Source organism: Pyrus communis, chromosome 17, assembly GCF_963583255.1.
Source record: "Pyrus communis chromosome 17, drPyrComm1.1, whole genome shotgun sequence".
Taxonomy (NCBI): domain Eukaryota; kingdom Viridiplantae; phylum Streptophyta; class Magnoliopsida; order Rosales; family Rosaceae; genus Pyrus; species Pyrus communis.
The window spans coordinates 5,270,400-5,294,100 of NC_084819.1; the positions used below are offsets into that span (position 1 = coordinate 5,270,400).

At 37.2% G+C, this 23,701-nt stretch overlaps 4 protein-coding genes across 4 annotated transcripts; 1 reads left to right on the top strand and 3 right to left on the bottom strand.

The window, feature by feature from the left end:
* Positions 1-553: 553 nt before the first annotated feature.
* Positions 554-2,619, top strand: LOC137722957 (large ribosomal subunit protein eL15z-like). Its single transcript, XM_068462092.1, has 4 exons — positions 554-663; positions 1,063-1,229; positions 1,862-2,059; positions 2,164-2,619. Exons 1-4 carry the CDS (start codon positions 660-662, stop codon positions 2,407-2,409), a joined length of 615 nt encoding a protein of 204 aa, XP_068318193.1. The 5' UTR covers positions 554-659; the 3' UTR covers positions 2,410-2,619.
* A 1,083-nt stretch (positions 2,620-3,702) lies between these two features.
* On the bottom strand, positions 3,703-4,664 carry LOC137722573 (3-isopropylmalate dehydratase small subunit 1-like). Its single transcript, XM_068461607.1, has one exon. The coding sequence runs from the start codon at positions 4,610-4,612 to the stop codon at positions 3,845-3,847; it is 768 nt and encodes a 255-aa protein (XP_068317708.1). The 5' UTR covers positions 4,613-4,664; the 3' UTR covers positions 3,703-3,844.
* An 812-nt stretch (positions 4,665-5,476) lies between these two features.
* On the bottom strand, positions 5,477-14,878 carry LOC137723501 (DNA mismatch repair protein MSH4). The gene is made up of 24 exons (XM_068462694.1): positions 14,758-14,878; positions 13,900-14,103; positions 13,710-13,745; positions 13,503-13,615; positions 13,116-13,161; positions 12,809-12,855; positions 12,512-12,619; positions 12,299-12,374; positions 11,892-11,964; positions 11,649-11,794; positions 11,447-11,532; positions 10,390-10,529; positions 10,125-10,264; positions 9,989-10,039; positions 9,182-9,245; positions 8,247-8,390; positions 8,094-8,161; positions 7,890-7,948; positions 7,385-7,541; positions 7,209-7,261; positions 7,043-7,141; positions 6,290-6,404; positions 6,090-6,212; positions 5,477-5,870 (listed from the first exon to the last, which is right to left on the bottom strand). Exons 1-24 carry the CDS (start codon positions 14,821-14,823, stop codon positions 5,706-5,708), a joined length of 2,379 nt encoding a protein of 792 aa, XP_068318795.1. The 5' UTR covers positions 14,824-14,878; the 3' UTR covers positions 5,477-5,705.
* A 605-nt stretch (positions 14,879-15,483) lies between these two features.
* On the bottom strand, positions 15,484-20,437 carry LOC137723500 (uncharacterized). Its single transcript, XM_068462693.1, has 7 exons — positions 20,177-20,437; positions 19,587-19,757; positions 18,707-18,871; positions 18,447-18,611; positions 17,895-18,029; positions 15,955-16,052; positions 15,484-15,821 (listed from the first exon to the last, which is right to left on the bottom strand). The coding sequence occupies exons 1-7, from the start codon at positions 20,366-20,368 to the stop codon at positions 15,635-15,637; spliced, it is 1,113 nt and encodes a 370-aa protein (XP_068318794.1). The 5' UTR covers positions 20,369-20,437; the 3' UTR covers positions 15,484-15,634.
* Positions 20,438-23,701: the final 3,264 nt, after the last annotated feature.

The following is a 23,701-nucleotide window of genomic DNA, read 5'->3' on the forward strand; positions in this document are numbered from 1 at the left end:
TGAAAAATCACTAACCGACACTATGAAACTCGTGAAACACTATAAAAGAATATAAAACACATAAAAGATTTTTTTTTTAATTTACTTTAGCTATTGGATTTAAATTCGGACCGTTAGATTTTTTTTTATACTATTAAATTTCATCAAATTAGATCTTAACCGTTAGATTTAATGAATTTATAAATATAAAACTAAAAAAAATATATACATATACGGGGGGGGTCAGCCCCACTAACCTAGGCAGAAATCATGAGCTAAATTTGACCCATAATTAAGTTTTGAGTTTTAATTCATATTTGCAGCAAGAGTTGTAGTAAGTTTAGGTAAATTTAAAATCTAAAATTTAAATTTTACTCTAAGGGTTGAAGTAGGTTTAAAGGAAAGCTCTTGATTAGGGCATTTCAATTTACTCGGCCACATTAAACTAAAATCCCGTTAAAAGCCGAGAAACGTGATGTAGTTTAGAAATATACGACACGTCGTATTTCTGAAGACATTTTAGGGTTTCTAAAAAACAATGGACGGCCCAGATTCGAAATCCCTGATCCTTTCGAGCACTATATAATGTCCAGTTTTCGCCACCAACCTCACTCTGTGCTTTGAAAACCCTAGCCCCGACTGCCCAACCCTGTGCGTCGCAGCTCATTTCTGATCCGGCCATGGGTACTCCTCTCTCTCTCTCTCTCTCTCTCTCTCGCTCTCTCTAGATTCATGATTGATTAACTGTATAAAGTTATTGTTAACTGGGTTTGGTTTTTGCTTGATGCTTAGCTGACAAGTTCATCTTTCTCTTGTTAACCTGCATTTTTTTTTTCTAGGAAATAGATCGCATTTCCGTGGTTTAATTGGTTTTTTCTTATTTGTTTAAGTTTGATTTTGTACATAAATAATGTTGGGTTTCATGAATTGTGTAAAAAAATTCTATGAAATACACTACATTTCAAGGTTTTAAAACTGCTTCTCTGATTGGTTTAATTTTGATTGCATGATGGTATTGGGTTAAATGATTTCCATAAAATTCAGTTGTATAACATGTTTTGTTTTGTTTTGGGGACATTGTAGGGGCTTACAAGTACGTATCCGAGATATGGAGGAAGAAGCAGTCTGATGTGATGAGGTTCCTCCAGAGGGTCCGCTGCTGGGAGTATCGCCAACATCCTTCGATTGTCCGAGTCACAAGACCCACACGCCCTGATAAGGCGCGTCGTTTGGGTTACAAGGCCAAGCAGGTACTGATAATTTCATGAACCATAAATTAATGATTATGATGGTATGTGATAGGATTACTGTCTTATCCGGAACAAGGACCCTTGCCGGATCCTCTTTGTGGGGATCCAATCAATCATGTTCATTCATCATGCGGTCATAAATCATTTAAAATTTAAAATTTAAAATTGAATATAAATAGTACCTAACGAAAATTGACATATGATGAACGGACACGATTGATTGATTCGTGTCAATGTTTTGGTGAGCATGCATACTGTCTCTAATACATTGCTTTGCTTATGTTGTGCATCAGTTAATCTAATCCAGAGTATGCACTGGTTAAGCAGCACTTTGATGCCTAACCATTGTGCCTATAAATGCCTTTTTTATAATCATCAAATGCTTCCTGAGACTGGCTATACTAAATCAAATAATCGATCTTCTACCGAGCGAGTCCTATTTATAGTTCTTGCTTTTGCCTCAATTTTATAGTGAACTATTCTAGTTGGTGTCCTGGATTTTTTTTCTTGTGTTTTAATTTATAAACATCTAATTTGTTATCTGTTTGAATGCTCCCGTCGTTTGCTGGTCCCCAGTCATGTTTGAAGTAATTTGGTGATTTAACTGATGTTTCTTGTAAAATTTGTTTCAGGGTTACGTTGTTTACCGTGTCCGTGTGAGGCGTGGTGGGCGCAAGAGGCCTGTTTCCAAGGGTATTGTATATGGAAAGCCCACAAACCAGGGTGTGACACAACTCAAGTTCCAGCGTAGCAAGAGGTCTGTTGCTGAGGAGCGTGCTGGGCGCAAGTTGGGAGGCCTCAGGGTTCTCAACTCATACTGGCTCAATGAGGTTTGTGACTCACTTTCAACTTTTGAGTTGGTTGGATTTGGGCTTGTTAGTTTGATTTTCCGAAGTCTTGCTTACAATTTTTTGTGTGCAATATTTGGATGCAGGATTCGACCTACAAGTACTTTGAGGTCATCATGGTTGATGTTGCTCACAATGCCATCAGGAACGACCCAAGAATCAACTGGCTCTGCAACCCTGTTCACAAGCACAGAGAGCTTCGTGGTCTTACTTCTGCTGGAAAGAAATACAGGGGTCTGCGCGGAAAGGGTCATCTGTACCACAAGAACCGACCTTCTCGCAGGGCAACATGGAAGAGAAATACCACCCTTTCACTCCGCCGTTACCGTTGATTTCAGTTGTGTTACCTTATGTTGTGGCGTTATTTCTGCGTACTTTCAGGAAGAGTCTGTTATGGATTTGAAATTTTGGCAGATGAAAACTTAAATCGTGTTTTATTTGAATGATTTACGGTCTTATTTGAAAGTCTTTTGGGACGTATTACCTTTTTTTACTCTTCCTGATTCTTTTGATATTTTTTAAGGTAGTCATTGTTTTGGTAATGTTTTCACATCTTGTGATATCTACCATGCTTCATTCAGTGAAAGCTTGGTCAAACGAGTTAAAAGAAAATTCCTGTCAAGATTTTCGCCGACTTTACAGTACAAGCTTTGTTTTCTATTATTTTGTTCTTGAACCCGAAGGGAGGATACGAAAACACAAACATGGTTTGAAATTGGATGAGTCCAGTTATGTTAGAGCACCCATCGTGTTGATAGTTTAGCATTCCAATCTAGACTGGCATTAGAGTTCTGGTTCAGAATCTTTTTTCTTGGTGCAACAGATTCGGATTTATGAGTACAATTTACATGAATTGGGTTCACCGTTACTATGGCGTCCTGTCCTGTTCAAATAACACAATGATGTCTGAGTTTTTCATCATAGGTGTATAGAGGATCAGGAGGACGGTAGTGTCGGTGAACTCGTTCCATGTAAATGCTTCAAATTCAGAGGTACGATGCCTTGTATTCTAGATTGATCAACTTATCCAGCAATTAGTGTCAGAATCTTGTTCGTTTCAAACTAGCCAAATTTTGAAACACCTAGCTGCACCAGCTTCTGAGATTTACACAACCAAAAATACCCAAATCTAAACCAAAAGAAAAGAACCGGGATGGTGGTTTCCTCCAAATTCGACCGTGACACAGACGTTTGTCCCAGAGTTAACCTGCGATCACAAGCTTGGCTGCACAAGCTTTCCAGCTTAGCTTGCATTGTGCATTCGAAGCACGGCCTTGATCCGAGTTGATGGCTCTTGTTCGGATGGTTACAGGACAATTGCAAGATAGTACGATCACGGGGAAGCTTGACCTATGCGTATGTGGTAGTTATGGATGTGCTGAGTTTGGTGGTTTGGTTATTTACTTGTTTTATTTTCAACAAGCAAATATAGGGAGGAGGAAGAATTTAAGAACCTATAGCGCCCCGTCGCCGATGACGCCTACCTGACGTTTGCAAACAATTTAAGAACCTAAGAGCCTGAGATTGAACAAACCGCTGATACTTTGGAACATGATTTTATGAGTAATACTTTGAACTTGTTTGGCGGCCATTCGCTAACCATTTTATTTATAAAAACCGAAACCGATGACTGAAAATGAAATGGTTATTAAACCGCCCGGTAACTACTAAATTCTTAATACGGCAGCCAAGCCAGCATTAAGCTTAATCACCATACAAAATCACAAAAACAAAACCCAAATTACAAATAAAAACCCTAAACCAGAGTCAAACACTCAAAGTAGGAATCATCCCAGCCTCCCTAGCATAAGCAAAGATCCCGCCAGCTCTAATAACAGGGCCCGCGTCCCCAATCGGCTTCAACGTGTACTCCTTCCCCGTCGTGTGATTGATCAGACGGCTCTCGCTCAACTCAATGCTCACCACATCCCCCGTCTTGCACTCCTCGCAAACCCTACCCTCCGATTCCAGCGGGTACACCTCCCCCGTCGCCACCGAGTTCCTGAAAAATATCCGAGCGTACGACTCCGCCACCACCGCCGCCACTCCCGCCGCTCCCAGCGCCACCGGCGCGTGCTCCCGCGACGACCCGCACCCGAAGTTGGCGCCCCCGATTACGATAGAGTACTTGGACTTGGTCTCTCCCGGGTCCACGAAGCGCGTGGAGTATGAGGCGGGGAGGCCGCAGAGCGCGTAGGACCCGAGCTTCTCGTACTCGGAGGGGTTGGAGGGGACCAGGGTTAGGTACTCGGCGGGGATGATCTGGTCGGTGTCGATGTTGTCGCCCACGACGTAGCAGAGACCGTGGAATGTGGTGGATGGAGTCGTGGAGGCGGCTGCGCGTGTGGAGAAGGTGGCGCGTGAGATTGGGGTTTGGGTTTGGGTTTGTGGGGCATGGGTTAGGGGTTTGATGGGGGTGGGGGATAGGGTAGGGAATTTGAGAAAGTTGGGGGTAGAGAGAGAGGATTTGTGGGAGGAGGTGGTGGTGGTGAAGCTAGGGTTTGGAGAGAGGGCGAGAGAGGCGGCGCCGGCCATTGTGGGGTTGGAGGATTGCTCAAAACAGAGGAAGAAGACAAGGAAATGAAGCGGTTATGCGTGTTCGAACTTATAAGTAGGGATTGGAGTATTTAAGTAGTGAAAGGTGGCTGAACGACACTAAAGATGTTGTCGTCTTATGTGGGGAAAAGGCAAATTTGGAGTTGAACTCCTCACTTTTTTTTAATACATCGATATTTTTACACTAAGAAGATGAGAAGTTCGGCTAAGCTACACAATCGGCAATATAATTTGGTATTGAATTCGCCATTCACAAGATTCAAACTTAATACCTCTAACTTTCAAGTGAAGAAGATTATCACCAGATCGTAGTACTGAGTGGCTGAACTCCATTCTTTTTGAACTCGCATTCCTGCCTTCATGTCTTCTTGTGTATTTCACAAGGCCAAATAGAAAAAAGTTGGAATTTGATCCTTAACTAGGATTTTTTTAATGATAAGAGTAATTGACGATCTGAATTGACGAATCTAACTAGAGGGCTTCAATTTAACGAATTAATAATCGTATCATTTAACAATGGAGTGTTCAAGAACTTACTTTTTATTCATTGGAATGTGATTACTGTGCACTTATTTTACCATTGATTCTTAACCTATGAATTGGGAAAATCAAGAAATAAAAATAAATAAAATTGTGCAAAAGGTATCTTATATTTGTTTTTGAACACCTTTTTTCTACTCGTCACACATATTTAGATTATTCAATCCAAATGTCATGGGTGTAATGGGAGAAAAGAGGTGTGAAAATCACTTTCTAATAAGAAAACAAATTAGGAAGGATCTGAAAGGCCTGAATTGTAGATCAATTTGTGAATACATTTGTAGTATAACCGTGCTCCAAAATTGCGTGTATGTACACAAATCAATATTTGAGTCATCGAGAACACTTTCTTCGTGGGATATTAGTTGAACCCGCAGCTTACGAGTACAGTGTGAAAAAAACCTCCAGTGTAACTTACGAGCATATAACAGAAAAGAGGAAGAATATAACCTCAGCCCTCGGCAGGTTCATGGATTTTTGAATACAACTTCTTTCGGCACGGTATATTTACAGTAATGTGGGTTTCTGCGGTCTACAGCATTCCATGAATGTAGCTCTCTTTCAAATTATGTAGTGCTTCTCTGATCGAATCCTCATCTTGGCTCGAGTACTTCAAACATATCAGCCGCTGTGCAACGTGGTAAGCCATCTGGACTGGATGGTAGTGCAGGCAGTTTACTTCCATCCTCTTCACTTCCTATACATTGAAATTTCAAATTTGCTGAGTGAACGGTTCACGAGAAATGGACTTCCGTACAGAAAACTAAAGTCACTCTTTCAACTAATCCAGATCCAGTGAAAAACAAGGCAAAATCAAGGCAGGATGGCGTTTAAAACCCATGTCAATGCCTACTACTTGTCAGCCAAATTTAAGTTGGGATTAACTTTAAGTTATTGGTACTCAGAAAGAGATTACCTTCTCTGTCATCCTGGATGTGATGTTTCTGGCTGTTTCCATCACGGAGCTTGGTAATCCTGCCACTTCTGCCAACAAAAGACCATAGTGTGGAACATGTCTCGGCCCATCCTTCAGTTGAAACTAGAGGAAAAGACAAGACTTTCAGCAAAATAAACTCGCATAAAATGCATCGAATGAAAGAATAACGGAAAAACCACCTTGAACTCTAAACGATTATTTTTAATATCAACGTCGAAGTGAAGTATCTTCACATTTGGGTAGATGGTTACTAGTTCAGATAGGTTCTCCATATGAGTAGCAAATATTGTGTACCTGAGAAAGATTGAGAAGAAGGTAAGTGATCTACTGCAAGTAAAATTTGGTCAATAGGCTTTGCTCACCTTGAAAATGTCAACAAAGCAATCATACAATGAATAGTGACAACAGGAACAAAATAACTAGATAGAACTAAAGAATAATATTTTTGTGTCTTAACTTCTTTAAGGTTTTAGTAATGGCGAAACTCCAACATATAATTTTTCTTTTCTTCAATCTCTTATATGATGATATAAAGATCCCGGTTAAATGCCTGTCACAGAGAGCACAAGCACTTAAAAATTCCAGAATTTTGCAAGACACTAACAAATTTTACATTACGCCTCTGAAGTATTGAAAAATATGTTGTAGTATGCCTATTTGTCTAGACTAGTTATATATGTATTCTAGTATGTAGATAATTTGAGTTGCTTCTTTTCTGCAGTATCTTACGATTGAGAAGTTCAAAACTATGCGAACAGATTTTTAAATGATAGCATGATTGGAAGCATTACGCTTCAATTCATGTGATGTATAAACTCTGTATATCAATGGTTAAAAGGACACATTCTAACGTTTCTATGTTCAAAACTCATAAGCTTTCATGTTACTAACCAACTGGAATCTTAGTATATGGTAATTGAAAAAGAGGTTACGCTTTCAGTGATAATAAATGTTCGCAGCAGCTCCAAGCAATTGCAAATCCATCAGAGGAAGATGTGGCCCTCCCAAGTTCATCCATGATAACCAAACTCCTGCGTCCAAAAATGATATTATTTACATATTCAAAAGGCTAAATAATTTTTGTAGTGTACTAACTACCTCTGGGAGACATTTTGCATGATAAAAGCTGTTTCTTTCATTTCTGTCATGAACTGTTACAGGTAACAAGAAGATTTGTTTCTAAGTATTCCATATTTAATAGAGAGAAGCTGCATCGTTAAAAGTTAAAACATATCATGACTCCATATTTCTGATAGTGAAGTTGGAAAATTTACCGTACTAGAGTTCGATTCAAGATTATCTACTGCACCCATCCTTGTAAATATACGATCAACAACCCTTAGAGTTGCAAAGCGAGCTGGTACATAGCAACCCATCTGAGCAAGAATAACTATAAGACACACTTGTTGAAGATAAGTGCTCTTTCCACTCCTGACAGAAATATCCTACAGTTAAACTCGAGCAAACAGTAACCTAATTGATCACATTTTCAAAAAAAAAAAAAAAAAACTCATATGTATTTGTACGCTCATCCATCTCCATTTCAGTCCAAACCTGTAAAGCTTATCACATGCATATTCTCACTGTTTGCTGGTAAAAACATGGTTTTCTTCTTCACTATTTAACCTGTTCTCTAAACTAATAACTGGATGAAGCTGGCAATTTTTTCCCTCCAATTGTACTCTAATTTGCCTTTGTTATGATTAGAAGAATTAGTTTATGGTCACAAATAGAGACAACACATAATATTGAATGTAATGCTTGAACAGAAATTCTTACATGTTTGGGCCCATGATGAGCACCATGTTTGATGCCTCTGATAAAAAGATATTGTTGGGCTGCAAGGAAAAAAGACAGATGAAAAAATAGCTCTAGTGGACAGAATTTCAAGCATATCGATGAGGAGAAAGTATAACAAAAGGTTTAGATGTCTAATCTTGTACAAGTAATTGAATTATAAAAATAAAATAAAGAGTTACGTACGACAAAGTCATTGTGTATAGTCTCTAGGATAGGGTGTCTTCCAGCATCAATTGCCATTGGGCCATTATCTATATGTAAAAGTAACAGTATCAAGGATATCTTGTATTGAACATCCAAAGTCATGAGTTTTAATGCCAGAGGATAGCAACTTGCCTGTGAATTCGGGTCTAGAATAACGATCAGCAGGCTTTGTGGAAATGGCATGTGCAAATGAATTAACAATCATATCCAAAAGGCATAAGACCTCTGCCAGCAGTGTGAGTGCAGAAACATCCTCTCGTATGGCATCTACTAATTCTGCATATAATATAGAGACATCAGTAATCTATATTTGCATAAGATATAAGAAGATATAAGCTAGATACCAAAAGGTCAGTACATATGTCTAAACATCATCATTTACCAAATACTCAAGCTTATAGAAGGCATTAAAACCGATAAAACAATAAGATAAAAAAGTTCAACAAGATCCATGCATTTCCTATAACCGCACTAATCTAGTATTATCAGCAATGCATATACAAGATGTTCAATGGTCCACATAACAGCGGTAAGACAATATTGAATGTTACCACTTGGACAATCCAAAAAGAACATGCTACATTTCAAATACACAAAAAACGGAAAAAGAAGAATTGTCCTGTCTGAGAAAAACATCATTTACAAGTTGTTTGTGATGAATCAAGTTAGCGTTAATAAGCTTCAATTCATGGTTCAATCCCATAAAATGATGCACTGAAATTGTTTCGGAGTCCAATCACAAGAAAATATTCATGTTCTGAGTAGATAAAGCCCATTGACACTGATGGTTTCAGGACCTGATAACTGATATTCACTTGGCCACTAATATTTAACCTTCTCCTTCCCAAATCAAGAAACTTGAACATGATGAAAAGGAAGGTTCTCCCATGTGTTGTTCAACCAATAATAAGCACTGCTTCAAAATAGTAAGTTACTTGTTTAATTAAGATTCACTCATTTACTGACACTCCATTCTGAAATGTAAACAAAAGCAAACACTTGAAGCTTATGATACAGAAATAGACCAAAAGAAGCTTATGATACAAAAGATGTATGTTTAGCATAACCTTCTAGGCAAACTTCTGTACGTACGTAGCATTCTGCAGCTGCAGACTTATTTCTAACGTTTAGCTGTAAATTTCATGAAATGGAGAAACATAAATATAAATTTTAGTATTCATTTAAGTTAAAAAGATATTGACACTTGAAAATACCATAGACACACATGCACAATTTATATTGAAACTTGAATTTATTCATCTGAAAAAAAGAAGGCTCAAGTCAAATATATTGCAAAAATCATAAAGAGGAGCGATGTTTCGTTTACTCTTATTTACGTTGATGGCCCTGATTTTTGTTAAAAAGAAACGCTTGAGATAAAACACATAAATGTCATAAAAATTTAAGAAATAAAGGCACCAACATCATCCTACATGATGATTAAACCTATATCTAAGATTTCTGTACGAGTTGGTCTAGTACAAATGATCCCCTTAATTTACACCTCCTAAAATCAAGGTTGTATTTGAAAATGGTCTCTATGAACCTGCTTAACCTAATGTTCTAATCAAAGTTAAAGATGGGAGTACAAGCCGCTCCACAATTGAAGTTCTTAGCAAACTCAAGCAAAATATATCATTCCAAAGATCATAGATTGAACTTATTATAGTTGCAAAGGCACCATTATAAGTTGTAAGTTATAACCAATCAAGGAAATGCCAACGTTCACAGACAATTAAGGCTGTACAGATAGAACCTTGGAAGTTGACAGTTATATTTTGAATGGACAAGATGGCTTGAATAATACAACAATCATTACTTAGAGTGGGTAAATTAAATTTAATTCAATTAAAAGATTGAGTCATAGTACTCACAGAAGCAAGCTCCAAGGTTGAGCAGTGTATATTATTCCCATGTTTCAATACCTATGTCAGAATATCATATAGAACTCAGAAATAACTAGTAAAGAGATGTTAGTAATTTAGAGAAAGCTTGTCCTAAAGGCTAAACCTGAATGAACTGGCTAGGAAGTTTCCCTTGAATGTCCTTATGTGGAATGCTAAAGTAGAACCCTTGCCTATTGTTAAACGGGAGTTTCAAATTGGGCAACTTGAAATCTTCACGATACTTGTTAGCAAGATTATGTATAGCTGTTAATTCAACATTGACAAAACAATGGCCTTATTACTTTATCTCAAATATAAGAAACCAAAAGACAAATTGAACATGAAGGGAAATGGACAGAATTTTAATTGCATATGTAAAAAGAAAACACCTTCACTAGTATCACAAAATGATCTCCGTGCAATATCCAAGAGTCCATCGATTCCAGCTTTGACAGCAAAACACTGCTGTGTGCGGGCTACAAATGAAACCCGTGCATGAAGCACATCCTCATCAATAACCTCTCCAATCCTGAAACAAATGCAGCTTCTTGATTTGCCAAACAATGTATATACATCACACAACAAGCAAGAAACTTCAAACATGTACTTTCATGGCAATATGATAACTACTTTAGTACTCGTAGTTGAATTCTTCCGCTTTATATGATTATCAATCAAATAAAGTTATTTTATGTAGCAATCCATGCAGAATTTATCATTAACTTCATCAGAAGTTGGACCCTAGCACTTGGGTTTGACCATCCCTATCCAATTTAATGGAAATATGATAACTACTTTAGTGCTTGGGGTTGAATCTCTTAAACTGTATGATCCACTTGATCAGGTAAGTTGGACACTAACACCTGAGGTTGAGTGCATGCCTCTATAACATGGAGTGTTTCGGGTTGTAGGCAAGAGTCGCAAGACCATAGTCATGGTACAAAAAGCATATTTGGAATTGGAATATGCCTGTTATGTACCAGGAAAAGGTTAAATCAGACAGTAAGAAAAAGATTGTAAAAGGAGGCAATTTGTTTTAATTAGTAATTGTAGTTAAGGATTTTTTTTGGTGAACTATGAAGGGAACTTTTTATAAGGGTAGAACTGATATACTTTCATCTTGCAAAAAGAGGGGACAAAAGTGAATGTTTTAGAACATATTGGATATATTTCGGTTGTGGTCATTTCCCAGAGGATGCCTGGACTAATTTGGCCACTTAATTTGATCTATTTGGATATGAAGAAAGTTGAGGTTCCACCATAAAACCAATGGGCAATATGGGGAATAGCCCATCTTACTTATAAGCCCATGCAAGATCCCTCCTCCCATCAATGTGGGACTCATTCTCAACATCATATTCCAGTGCCAAATTCAAATGAGTTAGGGATGTCAAAGAAACAAATTTACAAATGATCCACCAGGACTATAGAAGCTTGGAAGCAAACCTCTTTCTAAGGGCAGCATACTTCTCATTTTCACATACAGACTGGTAAACATTTGCAAGAAGAAAACACTTTGCATCTTTAAGAACCTGAGATTTTACGAAACATTGATACTTTGGATCATGTTTTGAGCACTGTTAAATTTGTCTATGTGTTGGAAAGAAAATAATGCTTGACATCGACATTTGTGTAAAGTAATTTTTACCTTTGAGAGTAAAGGCAAGGCATCTAGAGCAGTTTTCAGAAGAATGATACTCGAAACCAACACTTGGCTTTTTCTAGCACAATCAACACCCACAACTTTGTTTGTAATTTTCTTTGGCTTGAAGCAAAAGTGACAAAGTACCCTATCTGCATGAACATACACAACTCCACTCGTTCATGATATGAATAGATAGATTTAGTGTATTAAGGCAAAACTTTCCTCTGCTTTCTTCTACCCTCTTACCACTCTCTTTTGGAAATTTACGCAGAACCTGAGCTAGTCCAAAGAACAGCTGTTCGTTGCTCATGAGCTCATCCTAAAATCAAATATTAAAGAGACTTAGGATCGTAAAACTATTGCTGCAAAATACAATATCCATCACAGGAGCTTCAAGATTCAGAACTTTATATGTATTTTCAGAGGATACAAAGTAGACATTATCATTGTATTCTTGCTTTTTCATGTATAACCATGCCCAAAAAATAAACACAAAGTCTGCCCAACCAACTTTGCAATTCAAATAACATGATCCTTTTTCATTCTTCTTAAAATTTGATAGAGAAATAAAGGTTAACAAATTGAAAAGTATCTTAAATGGATAAAATAATACATAGATCCACAAGAGATGGTTGAGTGCAAATAACACTGACCAGGCAATCTAGACGAGCATTTATAGTTTCGATATCTTTTAAAGGCTGCAAAAGATTGGCACGAAGAAGTCTGGACCTGCAGTCATACATTGCTCCACATTAGATTTATATAAACAAGAAATTGGAAAGGAGAGATCTACCACCAGAGAATTGTAGCTATAAAAAATATACATGAAATCCCGGATAATAATACAGTGAACCAGCCCCTCATACCCTCCAACTGTTTTTGTTGTCTTAAACATGTTTAATAAACTTCTTTTCTTGTTGCTGGTGCCCCAAAGTGTCGAATGAAGTGGCTCAATGATTTCCAAGTTTTGGACACTGTAAACAAATTTCAATTGTAAAAGTCATTACCAAAGAGATTACTAATAAAATATATGTTGACCCATTGTAGATTTATCTGAAATAATTTAGAAAACTGTCCTAATATCACAAAAAAAAAATCGTCTGTTTAAAGAATAAAAACGGAGCTCAGCCCTAGATAAATTCAAAGAAGGGAAGGGAGAGTACCTAGTCGCATCAATATTCATATGAGCAAATGATCCATTAAAAGTGACCTGGAGAAGGGATATGTGCAATGAAGTAAATGTTTAATTCATCACAAAGACAAAAACAGGGTTGGATGGCAGTGCAGACTGATGGGAGTTCTTAGCCGGAAGAGAAGATAAAAATACAGAAATATATTGTTATTGATCTGCTCTGCGTGCAGATAGCTGATTTATATGTTCTTTAATAGAGGGATATTATTGATATACAAATGATAACTTTCTTCTGATATTATTTTACAGGTCACGAAAGAACGTGCATTAACTCGTACCACAAGTGAGTGGTTTGTGACAATGACTCCTTTCTCTGCTTCTATCCTGTTCATCAGGCACTTGATCCATTACCAACAGAAAAGGTAAGGGTAACAGATTCTATAACAATAAAAGGTGCACATTGCTAACAAGTTCAACATAAGGCAACTGAAAAGGTACGGGAAAGAAAAAAAAACACATTCGACATGACACGCTCTTTCTAGTAAATAGAGCTAGAATAGCATCAGGGGAAAAAATGTTAAAATATCTAATGTTCCTTGAATTATTGCTTAAAGAAACTCTTAAACGCCAAAATATGAATATGATGAACTTCCTACATCATACTAAAAACAAATGCCTAAACTTTGGAACACCATAATGTTAGAAAGCTCAAGATCTGAAAGTACCACTTAATTGTAGCTGCAGCAGCAGCTAAGCAGAGGTAATACTGCTTGTAATAAGTATCCAATCCTAGTGCTGAAGGTTCCTTGGCTGCTAGATTTTTAATCAGTACGGCACCCTGGAACCCAACAATGGCACACTAAGCTGTGAGCTTCAAGAGTGAACACCCATTTTGATGCAAACATTAGAGGATAAGGAATCTCTAACATAACCTTAGTGTCGTCGAAGCAACCACGGGCCATTACAACCTGCAGAACAGCACACTTGTTTAGTGGATTAAACAAGTAATCAAAAGAGAGGTAACCTCATAGGCATCCAGTATTCATGTACACCAAAAACAAGTGTGAGAGAGAGAGAGAGAGGGAGAGATAGCTAGCAATGTTAATGATTAAGGAACACAACCTTCTTGACTGTAGCATAAAATCTGTCCACCAACTCTGAAACTCCAACCATACCATCAGGTGCCAGCTTGTTCGGTGAAACAATAATCACCATAGGATCATAGAATTGCAGCAAGGTTTTCGTATTCTGATATGAACTGCTAGTTTCAATATATTGAGAAAGATGCAGAGAAGCTAATCTTAAATCAAAGGCTGCCACTCCAACCTGTCACAACATTTAGTGTCAGCTACGTATCCTGAATTCGTTGATCTCTATGCACCAAAACAATTTTAATACAGCTCTAGCATAACCTTCAGCTAATCAGCTGGAAGGAACCATAATCAAAAGTAAGAAACTTCTTCGATTTTAATTACAATATCGCGCACCAGTAAAAATCAAGAAAATATGTGAGAACAATAGGCCATATTTGGTTTAGCAACAGGATTCTTTTTCCTCTTTATTTGCAAAAAATTTAGAGTAATGAACTAATTATAATACAATTTTCCTATACTCTTTAGCCTGATTTCACCAGACATCGCAAGACTGTTGCATGTAAGCTAAAATATAACCTTGAAATTGAAAACTTAAGGACCAATTTTCCCCTACAAATTGAAGAATGTATAATGCAATTCATACACAATGCTAGCAACGTGATAATTCGAACTCATCCGAAAAGTTGGAAAATGCTGTGAAATCGGTTTCGTAACCAAGTAATTCAAAGGGAGCAGACAATTAACACAAGTACAAATGCTACTTTTTTTGAATTTTGAATCTCCATTCTCTTTCATTTTCCAGCGTTTTCTCGGGAAACAAACAAATCGAAGAAAATGAGCGGGAAATATTGAGAGATGGAAGAGCGAGCGAGCGAGCGAGCTTTACCTCCTTGGCTCTGTTCTCGATGAGACCGACGACGATGCTCGACCTCTCTCCTCCTTCGTCTTCCATTTTCTTCCTACTCTCTCTCTCTCTCTCTCTCTCTCTCCTCTCTTTCGCTTCAACGAGTTTGTATTGCCCGCCAGCTTCTGTTCCGGCCGAGGGTGCTACTCATATACACGACTGTTGCTCGGGACAGGTGTCGCGTGCGCAGTGAGTGAAGTGAAAAACGACACTCGCTCACAGTTTCTGCGAAGTGTCGTTCATAGTTTTGATCAAAGGAACGCATTTCTGCCAAATTGCAGTGCATTTTTCAAATTCAGCTTCTTCAACATATTCCAATACCACAAATTCACAAAACTCTTTATATATTCTTCATCATACTTGTGAAGAATTATCAAGCAACACTCATATGAGCTAATTCCTTATTACCAAAATCAAACACCATATAAGACAAAGAAACGTTCATGCGACATCCGTTTGATCAAGATCAAGCTTCTACGACCTTAGATCAAACAATCAAATCTTGGTCTTTTCAGATACTTTTGGAGTTCGCATCGGAGAATTAATTCTTGTAAAGGGTTTACTCGAGAAATCGCAACCCTACTCACTTAATTAATACAAAATTATTATTTTGTACACGTTTTCTTGTTTTATTGGTTTTCAGGAAAAAAAGATAAGTGGGTGAGTTATAAGCATGATGAAGTGAGTTGCTGGTAAATATAAAGAAAATCAGTAAAGCTGGGTTTATCATTAATAGGTGAGCAAACATTAGTTTGTACGTACTTCATATAGGGAAGAAGAAATTTTAACAGCATTTTCTTCCCAACCCACACCAGCAACATGAAGGGTTCAAGACCTATACAGAATCTTTACAATTGCATTAATTCATGACTTCTTCAATCGTCACAAATCGGCCCTTCTCTATTGAAAGTTGTGCTGCAACTCCGATGGCAACTGAAACTAATCCATCGTGCAAATCTACAGCTGGAGCTTTAGCTTTGGCCCTAATTGCAGATAAGAAGTGCAGGTGTTCCAAATAGCTAGATCCATGATGCAGTCCATCATATCTGAAACATAAATTGGTTTCAAATCAAATTAAAAGGGTACGCATTTCTGAAAACTTCCCCACAGACTTGAACAGCGCTGAATGGGGGGTTCAGAACATGAACAGTTGAAACCAGGAGGAAAAAGAAAACTCACTTTATTTGATCATTCTCAGCTTTTAAAGTCTGGACACCATTTCTCCCATCGACTCGAGTACCAAAATGTACAATGCCCTCAGGAACAAAGGCCTCCCCCTGTTAAAAATTTGTGAGATGAATCAAAATGAAAGAAAACGCCACATGCAAGCATGAACTAAAGACAGCTGCGTACAAGAAAGTCGAGAAATTGAACTAATGATTCTACCACCAAGAGCCAATGGTGGAGTTGTGAATTGGTTCGCAAATTAGTGTCAGGGTAGGAATCTGGAAGCAGTGATTGGTGGAACAATCGATCAGGAGAAGCAGTGGAACAGTAACAAAGGACTCTAGAAGCGGTGAACGGTCAGCAGGTTCCGTCGACCAGTAGGATGAGGCAAAAGGTTACTGGTTTCGTGCAAGACTCAGGGCGACTAATCGGACCTAGCTACCTGACCGGTCAGCCCACATTTACTGTTTCGTTTAAAAGCCCTATTTAGGCTAGTTTTGTCCTATTTGGGCTGGTTTTCTCATCTCCTGGTTGGATCCTATGTAAACCTAGTTCTTATACTATACCAATACAAACATTGGGAGGACTCTAAGCGTGCGAGTGAAATCAAAACAAGAACTGTGCAAAGAAATCAACACGAAGGATCTTGGGTCCTTGGTATGCATGGAGATAAGGAGGATCAAGAAAGTGGGAAAAGTTATGGCTATCACAAGGTATATACTTTTTGCAAAATGCTTGAGTTTACTTCCTTGGCATCGTATCTTAAGTTAAATGCAGGGATTGTCCTTCTAGTGACAAGGAGAAGGAAGTCATGAAAAGCGTTCCATATGCAACAGCAGCAGGGTGTCTCATGTATGCTATGGTGTGTACAAGGCCCGACTTGGCTCAAGCGGTTAGTGTTGTTTCAAGGTAAATGGTGAATCCAGAAAAGCTTCATTGGTCTGCAATGAAGAGGATTCAGATATTTGAAAGGCACTAATATCTTAAGGCACTTTGGGATTTTGGTTGAAAGATAACAAGGCAATTCAAGTGCCTCGGGTAATGCGGACTCTGATTATGCAGGAGACTTAGATAAGAGAAGGTCCACCACTGACTATGTCTTTGTTTGTGGTGGAGGTCCGATTAGTTGGAGAGCAGTGCTACAATCGGTTACCGTGTTGTCTACTACTGAAGCGGAGTATATGGCATTGGCAGAAGCTTCTTAAGAAACTGTTTGGCTTGGCGGGTTAACATGGGACTTCAGGATTAATCAAGGTTCGGTTATGGTGAAGAGTGATAGCCAAAGTATTATATGTTTGGTCAGCAATCAAGTCTTTCATGGGAGGACTAAACACATAGAAGAGAGATATCATCGAATTCAATATTGGTGAAATGTTGAAGTCATTGAAGTAGAGAAGGTCCATACGATAAGAATGCTTCAAATAGCTTAACCAAGCCTGTCACAGCTGAGGAATTCAAACATTGTTTGAGCCAGCTCAAATCTTTTTTATGCTAAAGATTGAGGTGGAGCACCTTCCACCCAAGGTGTGTTCAGGCGAAGGATTATGCACCAAAGTAGAGTTCTTGGATGCTTAGTAAGGTTGTTTTCAAGAATATTCAGGTATGTTCTGGTCAAAACAACGGGACAAGTTGAAATTTCTTGAAGTTTTCCAGAGTTTCTTCAAGAGGTTCCAATATATTATGGGGCGCAACAGTCATTTCTTAGTTTTGACCCACCAAGGTAGACATTGTTTTGTTTTGGCTCGTCAAAACATAACAGGTGGAATATAAGACATTGGTGTTATCGCATTCATATCCCACCCACCTCAAATTCAAGTAAAAGAAAATGGTCACTGCAAGTAACGAGGCAGCAAAGACCTTAATCTAGTAAAAGATCATATTTTGTATGTCTGTGTGTCATGAGGGGGGGAAGAGAGAGAGAGAGAGAGAGAGAGAGAGAGAGAGAGATTTACCTTTCCTATCTCACCAACAACAGATATTTCTTGCTCATTTTTAGTTCCTTCAGCAAACATACAAAGGTCAAGCATCCCACGAGAACCATTGTCAAATTCAACAATAACATATGCGTTGTCAATTATGTCTGGGACCTAAACAATAAAAGAGACAAAGTGTGTAAGGAATAATATCGCGAGTAGTGACCCATAGTGTAGAAGAATGCAAGTGTTTCTGTTTCGTAACTTCCATATAGTCCTCTTCTTGGAATATATAAATTTGACAAGCGCAGGCATGACAGTGTTCTTTCAGCATGATACTAGGTTGAAATTCTATACCCTAACTAGTACTTTATTATTTCCATTGCATATGAAAAGTTTTGTCATTAGTTTTTACTTTTTAGCAATACTGAATGAGTTTTGGATGACTAAAAGCATACTTGCTTTGATTTTCTTTTTACATCTTTTTAAATCTGCAAAGATTCTAACTCTCAAAACAGAAACTAATGGTTGAAATTGTGTTTGGCCTTAAAGTCAGCAACAAATTTCAAATCTCAGTCAAAGTGAAATTACCTTTCCATTGTATATTTCATCTTTGTGGTTAACATCAATGGCTCCAGAAGCCATGACACGAACTGGGTTGGCACCAGCAAACAGCCTCATCAGATCAAAGAAGTGGCAGCACTTCTCTACCAAAGTCCCCCCAGAGTTAATGTTGAACCGGTTCCAATTGTTGACCTATTACAGGCATGATTCAATAAGATCAACTACAACAACATAAATAATGAAGCTTTTTAAGAAAGATATAATGGAACTTCAGTTGCAGAACATACCTTAACCAAGAAAGGAAACCGGTGTTCGCGGATTGCCACCATTTTGACCTGTCCAAGACTTCCACCCTTTACTATTTCTATCAGTTTAGCAACAGGTGGCATGTATCTATACTCCAGTCCAACTTGTACCAGCATATCCTGCCTCTTTCTTGCAGCATTCACGACCTACAGTTCCAGATACACTATATGATTCAGATCAATCGCTTATTTGGAAAAATAAATAAATAACTTCCCCTTCAAAAAAAAGAAAAAGTCAAAGATGTTGACGAATACAACATGAACGAATGTGCTGTAGAAGGACCACATAAAGATAAAACTTTAGTAACATATTCTGTGCACCTATGTGATAAGGCATTAACGTAACATCTGTGTAAATTTACAAATATGTCTGTCTGAGTGTCATTTGTGCTGAATGTTAAAATGAAAACAAACGATACAATGTTCATACTTCAAGGGATGTTTGCATCAGGTTGGACACCAACTCACAGCAAAAAAAAAAAAAAAACAAAAAAACAAAAAGCAATCCATTTCTGTATACATTATCTTGAGATGTCTATACCACTACGGAACTAGAGATCTGCAAGAATGTGGAACGCTAGGAATCCCTGCAAACGTTCTCAGCTGATTTGTGTTTCAGTACAACTTTACCACATTCATTCCCTGCACTATAACCCTTTAGTTAACCAAGCCAAACTCAAAAGTTCACTGTACCATAATTTAGTCCGGAAACAAAAAGAAACAAAGACAATACCAAAATATTTTATTCCAACCAATTCAATTTATCAAAGAATATCATTAAAATGATCATGTTCAAAGCGTTATTTGAAATCAAGTGATAATGAAATGCAAGCATAATTAACAAAACTTCTGATCAACCGACCTCTTTGCAGTGAGCAACCGTGGTACACAATGGCTTCTCCACTAATACATGATGGGGTTTACGGTGGTTGATGATATCCATCAAAATTTGATAATGGGTCATGTTTGGAGTTGACACAACCACCACATCACAGAGCAAGCTGTCCAATAGCTCCCTGTGTCCTGAAAAAACCTTCAAAACACCAAACCTTTTTTCTGAGATACTACTTGATCAAATATATCACAACTTTTTTCATAATCCGACGTTCTAAACTATTGCCGGAGGGGGATTCAAACTTGGGTGCAAGGTCCACACTGCCGTGGCGGCCAACTGGCCGAACCCACATTTCCTTGCCCATCGGAACTTAAACATTCTAAAACTGTACGTGATTAGCAGTAAGATGAAAAATTATATGCTGGGAAAACATCATTTAAATAGTTAAACTAAAAAATCTTGCATACCCTTAAGTTAAAACATAATTTATACTAAAAAATACTTGGTCTTGCTCCAAACCCATTATTCATTAATTCATAACTTCCAAACTCTTCAGAAATAAAGCATCACAGAGTTCAATTGCAGTAAAGTTTGTGGAGGTGAAATAAAGCATATACCTTGATGGGCCAATTAAAAGAGTGTGCCAAGTCAAGGGCAAGCTTCTGGGAAGGAAGATGGGGGTCGGCTATGGCGACCACGGCCACGCCTTCGGAGCGAAGGTGGTACAAATTGATGAGGTGCTCTCTGCCCATCATGCCCACCCCTACAATCCCATACTTGACTGTATTCGAAGCAGCCATCACTGACATTTTTGGAGCTTTGCAGCCTCTCACTCACCGGGAGATATAACACAACATACTCTGATGAAATGAAAAAAAAAAAAAAAAACTCAGGCAAATATTGTAGTCCAATAGCATTGCAATTTATTTTTTCACCTGTAAATGAAGATGATTTAACTTTCATAAATAGAGAGTTTAATAAATTGGGGGTTTATTATGTGACTTAGTCTAATCTATGTCCTAAATTTGTTAAATACATCATTAATAGAAAATAAACATATTAATTAATATTTAATTAACAATCCAATTACCAACCATCATTTTGTATGATTTACAGATAATAGAATTTTCTCCCTTTCTATTAAAATCATCTTTCCTCCCCTGCTCTCACATATGTTTTTTGTCTTATTGTTTCTATAAAAAATTAATATAAAATGTTAACGTTGCTTAATCGTAACCGTTCAAATAAGAGAGGAGAAAAACGAGAGAGAGATGAGAAGAGTAAAGAATCCTCTTTCGATTTACAAATTATAAGTTAAATAGATGATCTGCTTAACATTACTCACAAAAAATTATAAGGAAAACTAATGAAAAAGACTTGAAAACTTTAAGTTTGAACCATAATGACAAAAATGTGTTGTAAGTGAATATTACATTAATGACTTTTTAGAGTAAAAATGTCTTTAACGTTAAAAGTTAACAGTACCAAGAGTGTTTCATTAAAACTCCAAGTTGATTTTATTTTGCGTCTACGATTAAGTTTGTACGAGGAGAAGTGCTTTGATCCAGAGAATAGGGATGAAAGATTTGAATTCAAAATTTTTTGCAGCCATGAATTATTATTTTTATTTTATATTTTGCGTCTAATATACTTGTCACAAGGCTAAATGTATTCGGAAGCTTTTTGGTATGCCTTGTCATGTAAGAAACTTATTTTACTTTAACGTTCAAGTTTGATTGCTTGTTAATCTGAAGGTTCATAATAAGGTGATCATTCAGAGTCATTGGTGCATTTTATTCCACTTTACATGTTGGAATATTTGGAGATGGAGAAATTGACAAATTTTTTATACTAATTTTGTTAGGCCATGGGATCCTAAAGTTATTATAGTAAGGGTTGCTTTTGAATGGGTGAAGGCTTCATTGAAAGCTTTATGTGAAGTCAATTGAATTCAAATCTTTCTTGTTTAGGAGCCTTCTAATAGTGGATGATGCAAGCTTAATGTTAATGGTTCGAGAATAATGACTTTTGGACATATTGGGGTTTGGAGGAGTTCATGGAGATCAATGTAATGATTGGTAGGGGGATTTTCTGCTAATTTGAGGCAGGAATAAGTTATACCGTCATCGAGATCTCTTGTTTAATAATATAAAAGCGAAGAAAAACTTAATTTTAACGTTGTGATATTTGCACGACTCATGAGAGATGCCACAATAACATACATGTATGTTAGAAGTTCCCAATTGATATAAGCTACCAAAGAGATTTTCAATTTTATATATTTTAAAATTAAAATGAAATAAGAAAGTAAAGAGAACTTCATGAACTTTGGATTTTGTTCCACTTCACTCCTTAAATTTTCAATTTAAGTCCCTACAAACTTTCAGTTTGTGCCAATATCTACCGAACTTGCAATATTCCGCTAAATTCATCACGTGCAATGCACATACCAACTTTAAGGCCCTATATGATAAGTCAACAACAAATAAAAAGGCTTTAGTCTACAAAATGGACGAAAATACCTTTCAATTAACAAAATAATTGACAAACTTCGAGGTGGACATTCATACCACAAAATAGATGGATTCGTAACGCCACATTATAGCACGTGAAATATTAATACCATGTTGTAAATGATTTATTGCACTAAAAGAAGTTTCTCGCAAGACTAAAAATTAGTTGGGTAGTATCACCATCTTATTGTCTATTTTTAACGTTACTTTCACTCTTTGTGTAAATATAAATTAGGCTGGTTGGTCAATGTAGCGATACCGCCCTCTATTTCTTTAATAACAAACATCACTTTTAGTTCTGTAAGAAAATTTTATTTACCAACACTATAAGGCATTTGCTTGTATACAAAGGACTTCTACCCGTAACCACCTTTCTTAGAATTTAGAAATGCTTTTACTATAAACATGTCAGTTTAATTGAAAATCCAAGTGTTCTTGGGAGAATAATTGAGGTCTCCCTAAAGAAGGTGATTTTTCCCAAAAGTGCCTCCACCACCCATTAACACTTAGGTTTTTCTTCCAAATGTAAACAGCAAACATAACATTCTATTATTGATATGAGACATCATAGTAACGTTGTACTGATACTATAGAAGCTGCTTTCCTCAAAAGGGCCAAATCATCTGTCGAGGGATACACATGTAAATAGAAAATTATTGGGACTTGGGTCACTGTAGAATGGTTGCTGTGATGACTGCTAGCATGTTGAGATGAATTTGGGGAAGACGAGGGGAGCGACCATAATCAGCTAACACCGAGTGAAGGTTTGGGATTAGATAACAACACTAAAGAGGCGTCAAGTCTATGAGAGCAACTCAAATGCGGATTCGACGCCACGTCAATAGTACATTGTTATGTCGAGAAAAGTATGCGCACGATAATGCATTACTGGGCAACGGAAACCATGTGGCCCGTTTCATGTAATTCTTTCTCGGAGTCTTGCAAGTGCTAGCTGTACCGAACATATTAGGATTTGTTTGAAAGTATTTTTAAATGACTGAAAATGCTTTTAGAGAAAATTTTCTTAGGTTCCAAAAACACTTGAAATGTTTTCTACAAAAAGCACCAATTATGTGTTTTTTGCATGAAACTCTTGAAAGTGTTTTTCCTGAACTCACTTGCATTTTTATTAAGAATTGATTTCAAATACATTTTCACCGAAGACACTTTCAACCATGTTAAAAGCACTTCTAAACGAGTCACTTAGACCTAGTTTGGTACTGAGGTGATTCTGAAAAAAGTTGCTATAAAAAAAAGCTGGGAGCTATTTTTGTGTTTGGTAAACACTCAGCTTCAGCTTTTTTTCACAGTTTTGGATGAAAAAAAGCCAAAAACAAGAAGCTGCAAAACCCAGCTTTGAAAAACCGGCTTTTTTTCACATATGTTTTACATAAAAGTTTACCAAACACTCTAATACTGCTTTTTTTTTTTTTTTTTTTTTTTTTCAAAAGCACTTTTACAAAAAAAAGTTTACCAAATACTCTGCTGTGTTGTGAGAATAAGCAGCAGTGAAATAAAGCAGCAGAGTGTTTAGTAAACTTTTTTGTAAAAGTGCTTTTGAAAAAAAAAAAACAGTATTATAATGTTTGGTAAACTTTTATGTAAAACAGATGTGAAAAAAAGCCAATT

What these genes read in the sequence shown, in the direction of transcription:
- LOC137723500 (XM_068462693.1), bottom strand. Translation starts at nt 20,368, where the DNA reads ATGTCAGTGATGGCTGCTTCGAATACAGTCAAGTATGGGATTGTAGGG. An exon ending in CGGTTGCTCACTGCAAAGAG is followed by an intron (nt 18,872 to 19,586) that starts GTCGGTTGATCA and finishes CTGGAACTGTAG; the next exon opens with GTCGTGAATGCTGCAAGAAA. An exon ending in TTGTTGGTGAGATAGGAAAG is followed by an intron (nt 16,053 to 17,894) that starts GTAAATCTCTCT and finishes AATTTTTAACAG; the next exon opens with GGGGAGGCCTTTGTTCCTGA.
- LOC137722957 (XM_068462092.1), top strand. An exon ending in TGGGTTACAAGGCCAAGCAG is followed by an intron (nt 1,230 to 1,861) that starts GTACTGATAATT and finishes AATTTGTTTCAG; the next exon opens with GGTTACGTTGTTTACCGTGT. An exon ending in ACTCATACTGGCTCAATGAG is followed by an intron (nt 2,060 to 2,163) that starts GTTTGTGACTCA and finishes ATTTGGATGCAG; the next exon opens with GATTCGACCTACAAGTACTT.
- LOC137722573 (XM_068461607.1), bottom strand. Translation starts at nt 4,612, where the DNA reads ATGGCCGGCGCCGCCTCTCTCGCCCTCTCTCCAAACCCTAGCTTCACC.
- LOC137723501 (XM_068462694.1), bottom strand. Translation starts at nt 14,823, where the DNA reads ATGGAAGACGAAGGAGGAGAGAGGTCGAGCATCGTCGTCGGTCTCATC. An exon ending in CCTTGCCTTTACTCTCAAAG is followed by an intron (nt 11,533 to 11,648) that starts GTAAAAATTACT and finishes GTAAAATCTCAG; the next exon opens with GTTCTTAAAGATGCAAAGTG. An exon ending in TTGAATCGAACTCTAGTACG is followed by an intron (nt 7,262 to 7,384) that starts GTAAATTTTCCA and finishes TACCTGTAACAG; the next exon opens with TTCATGACAGAAATGAAAGA.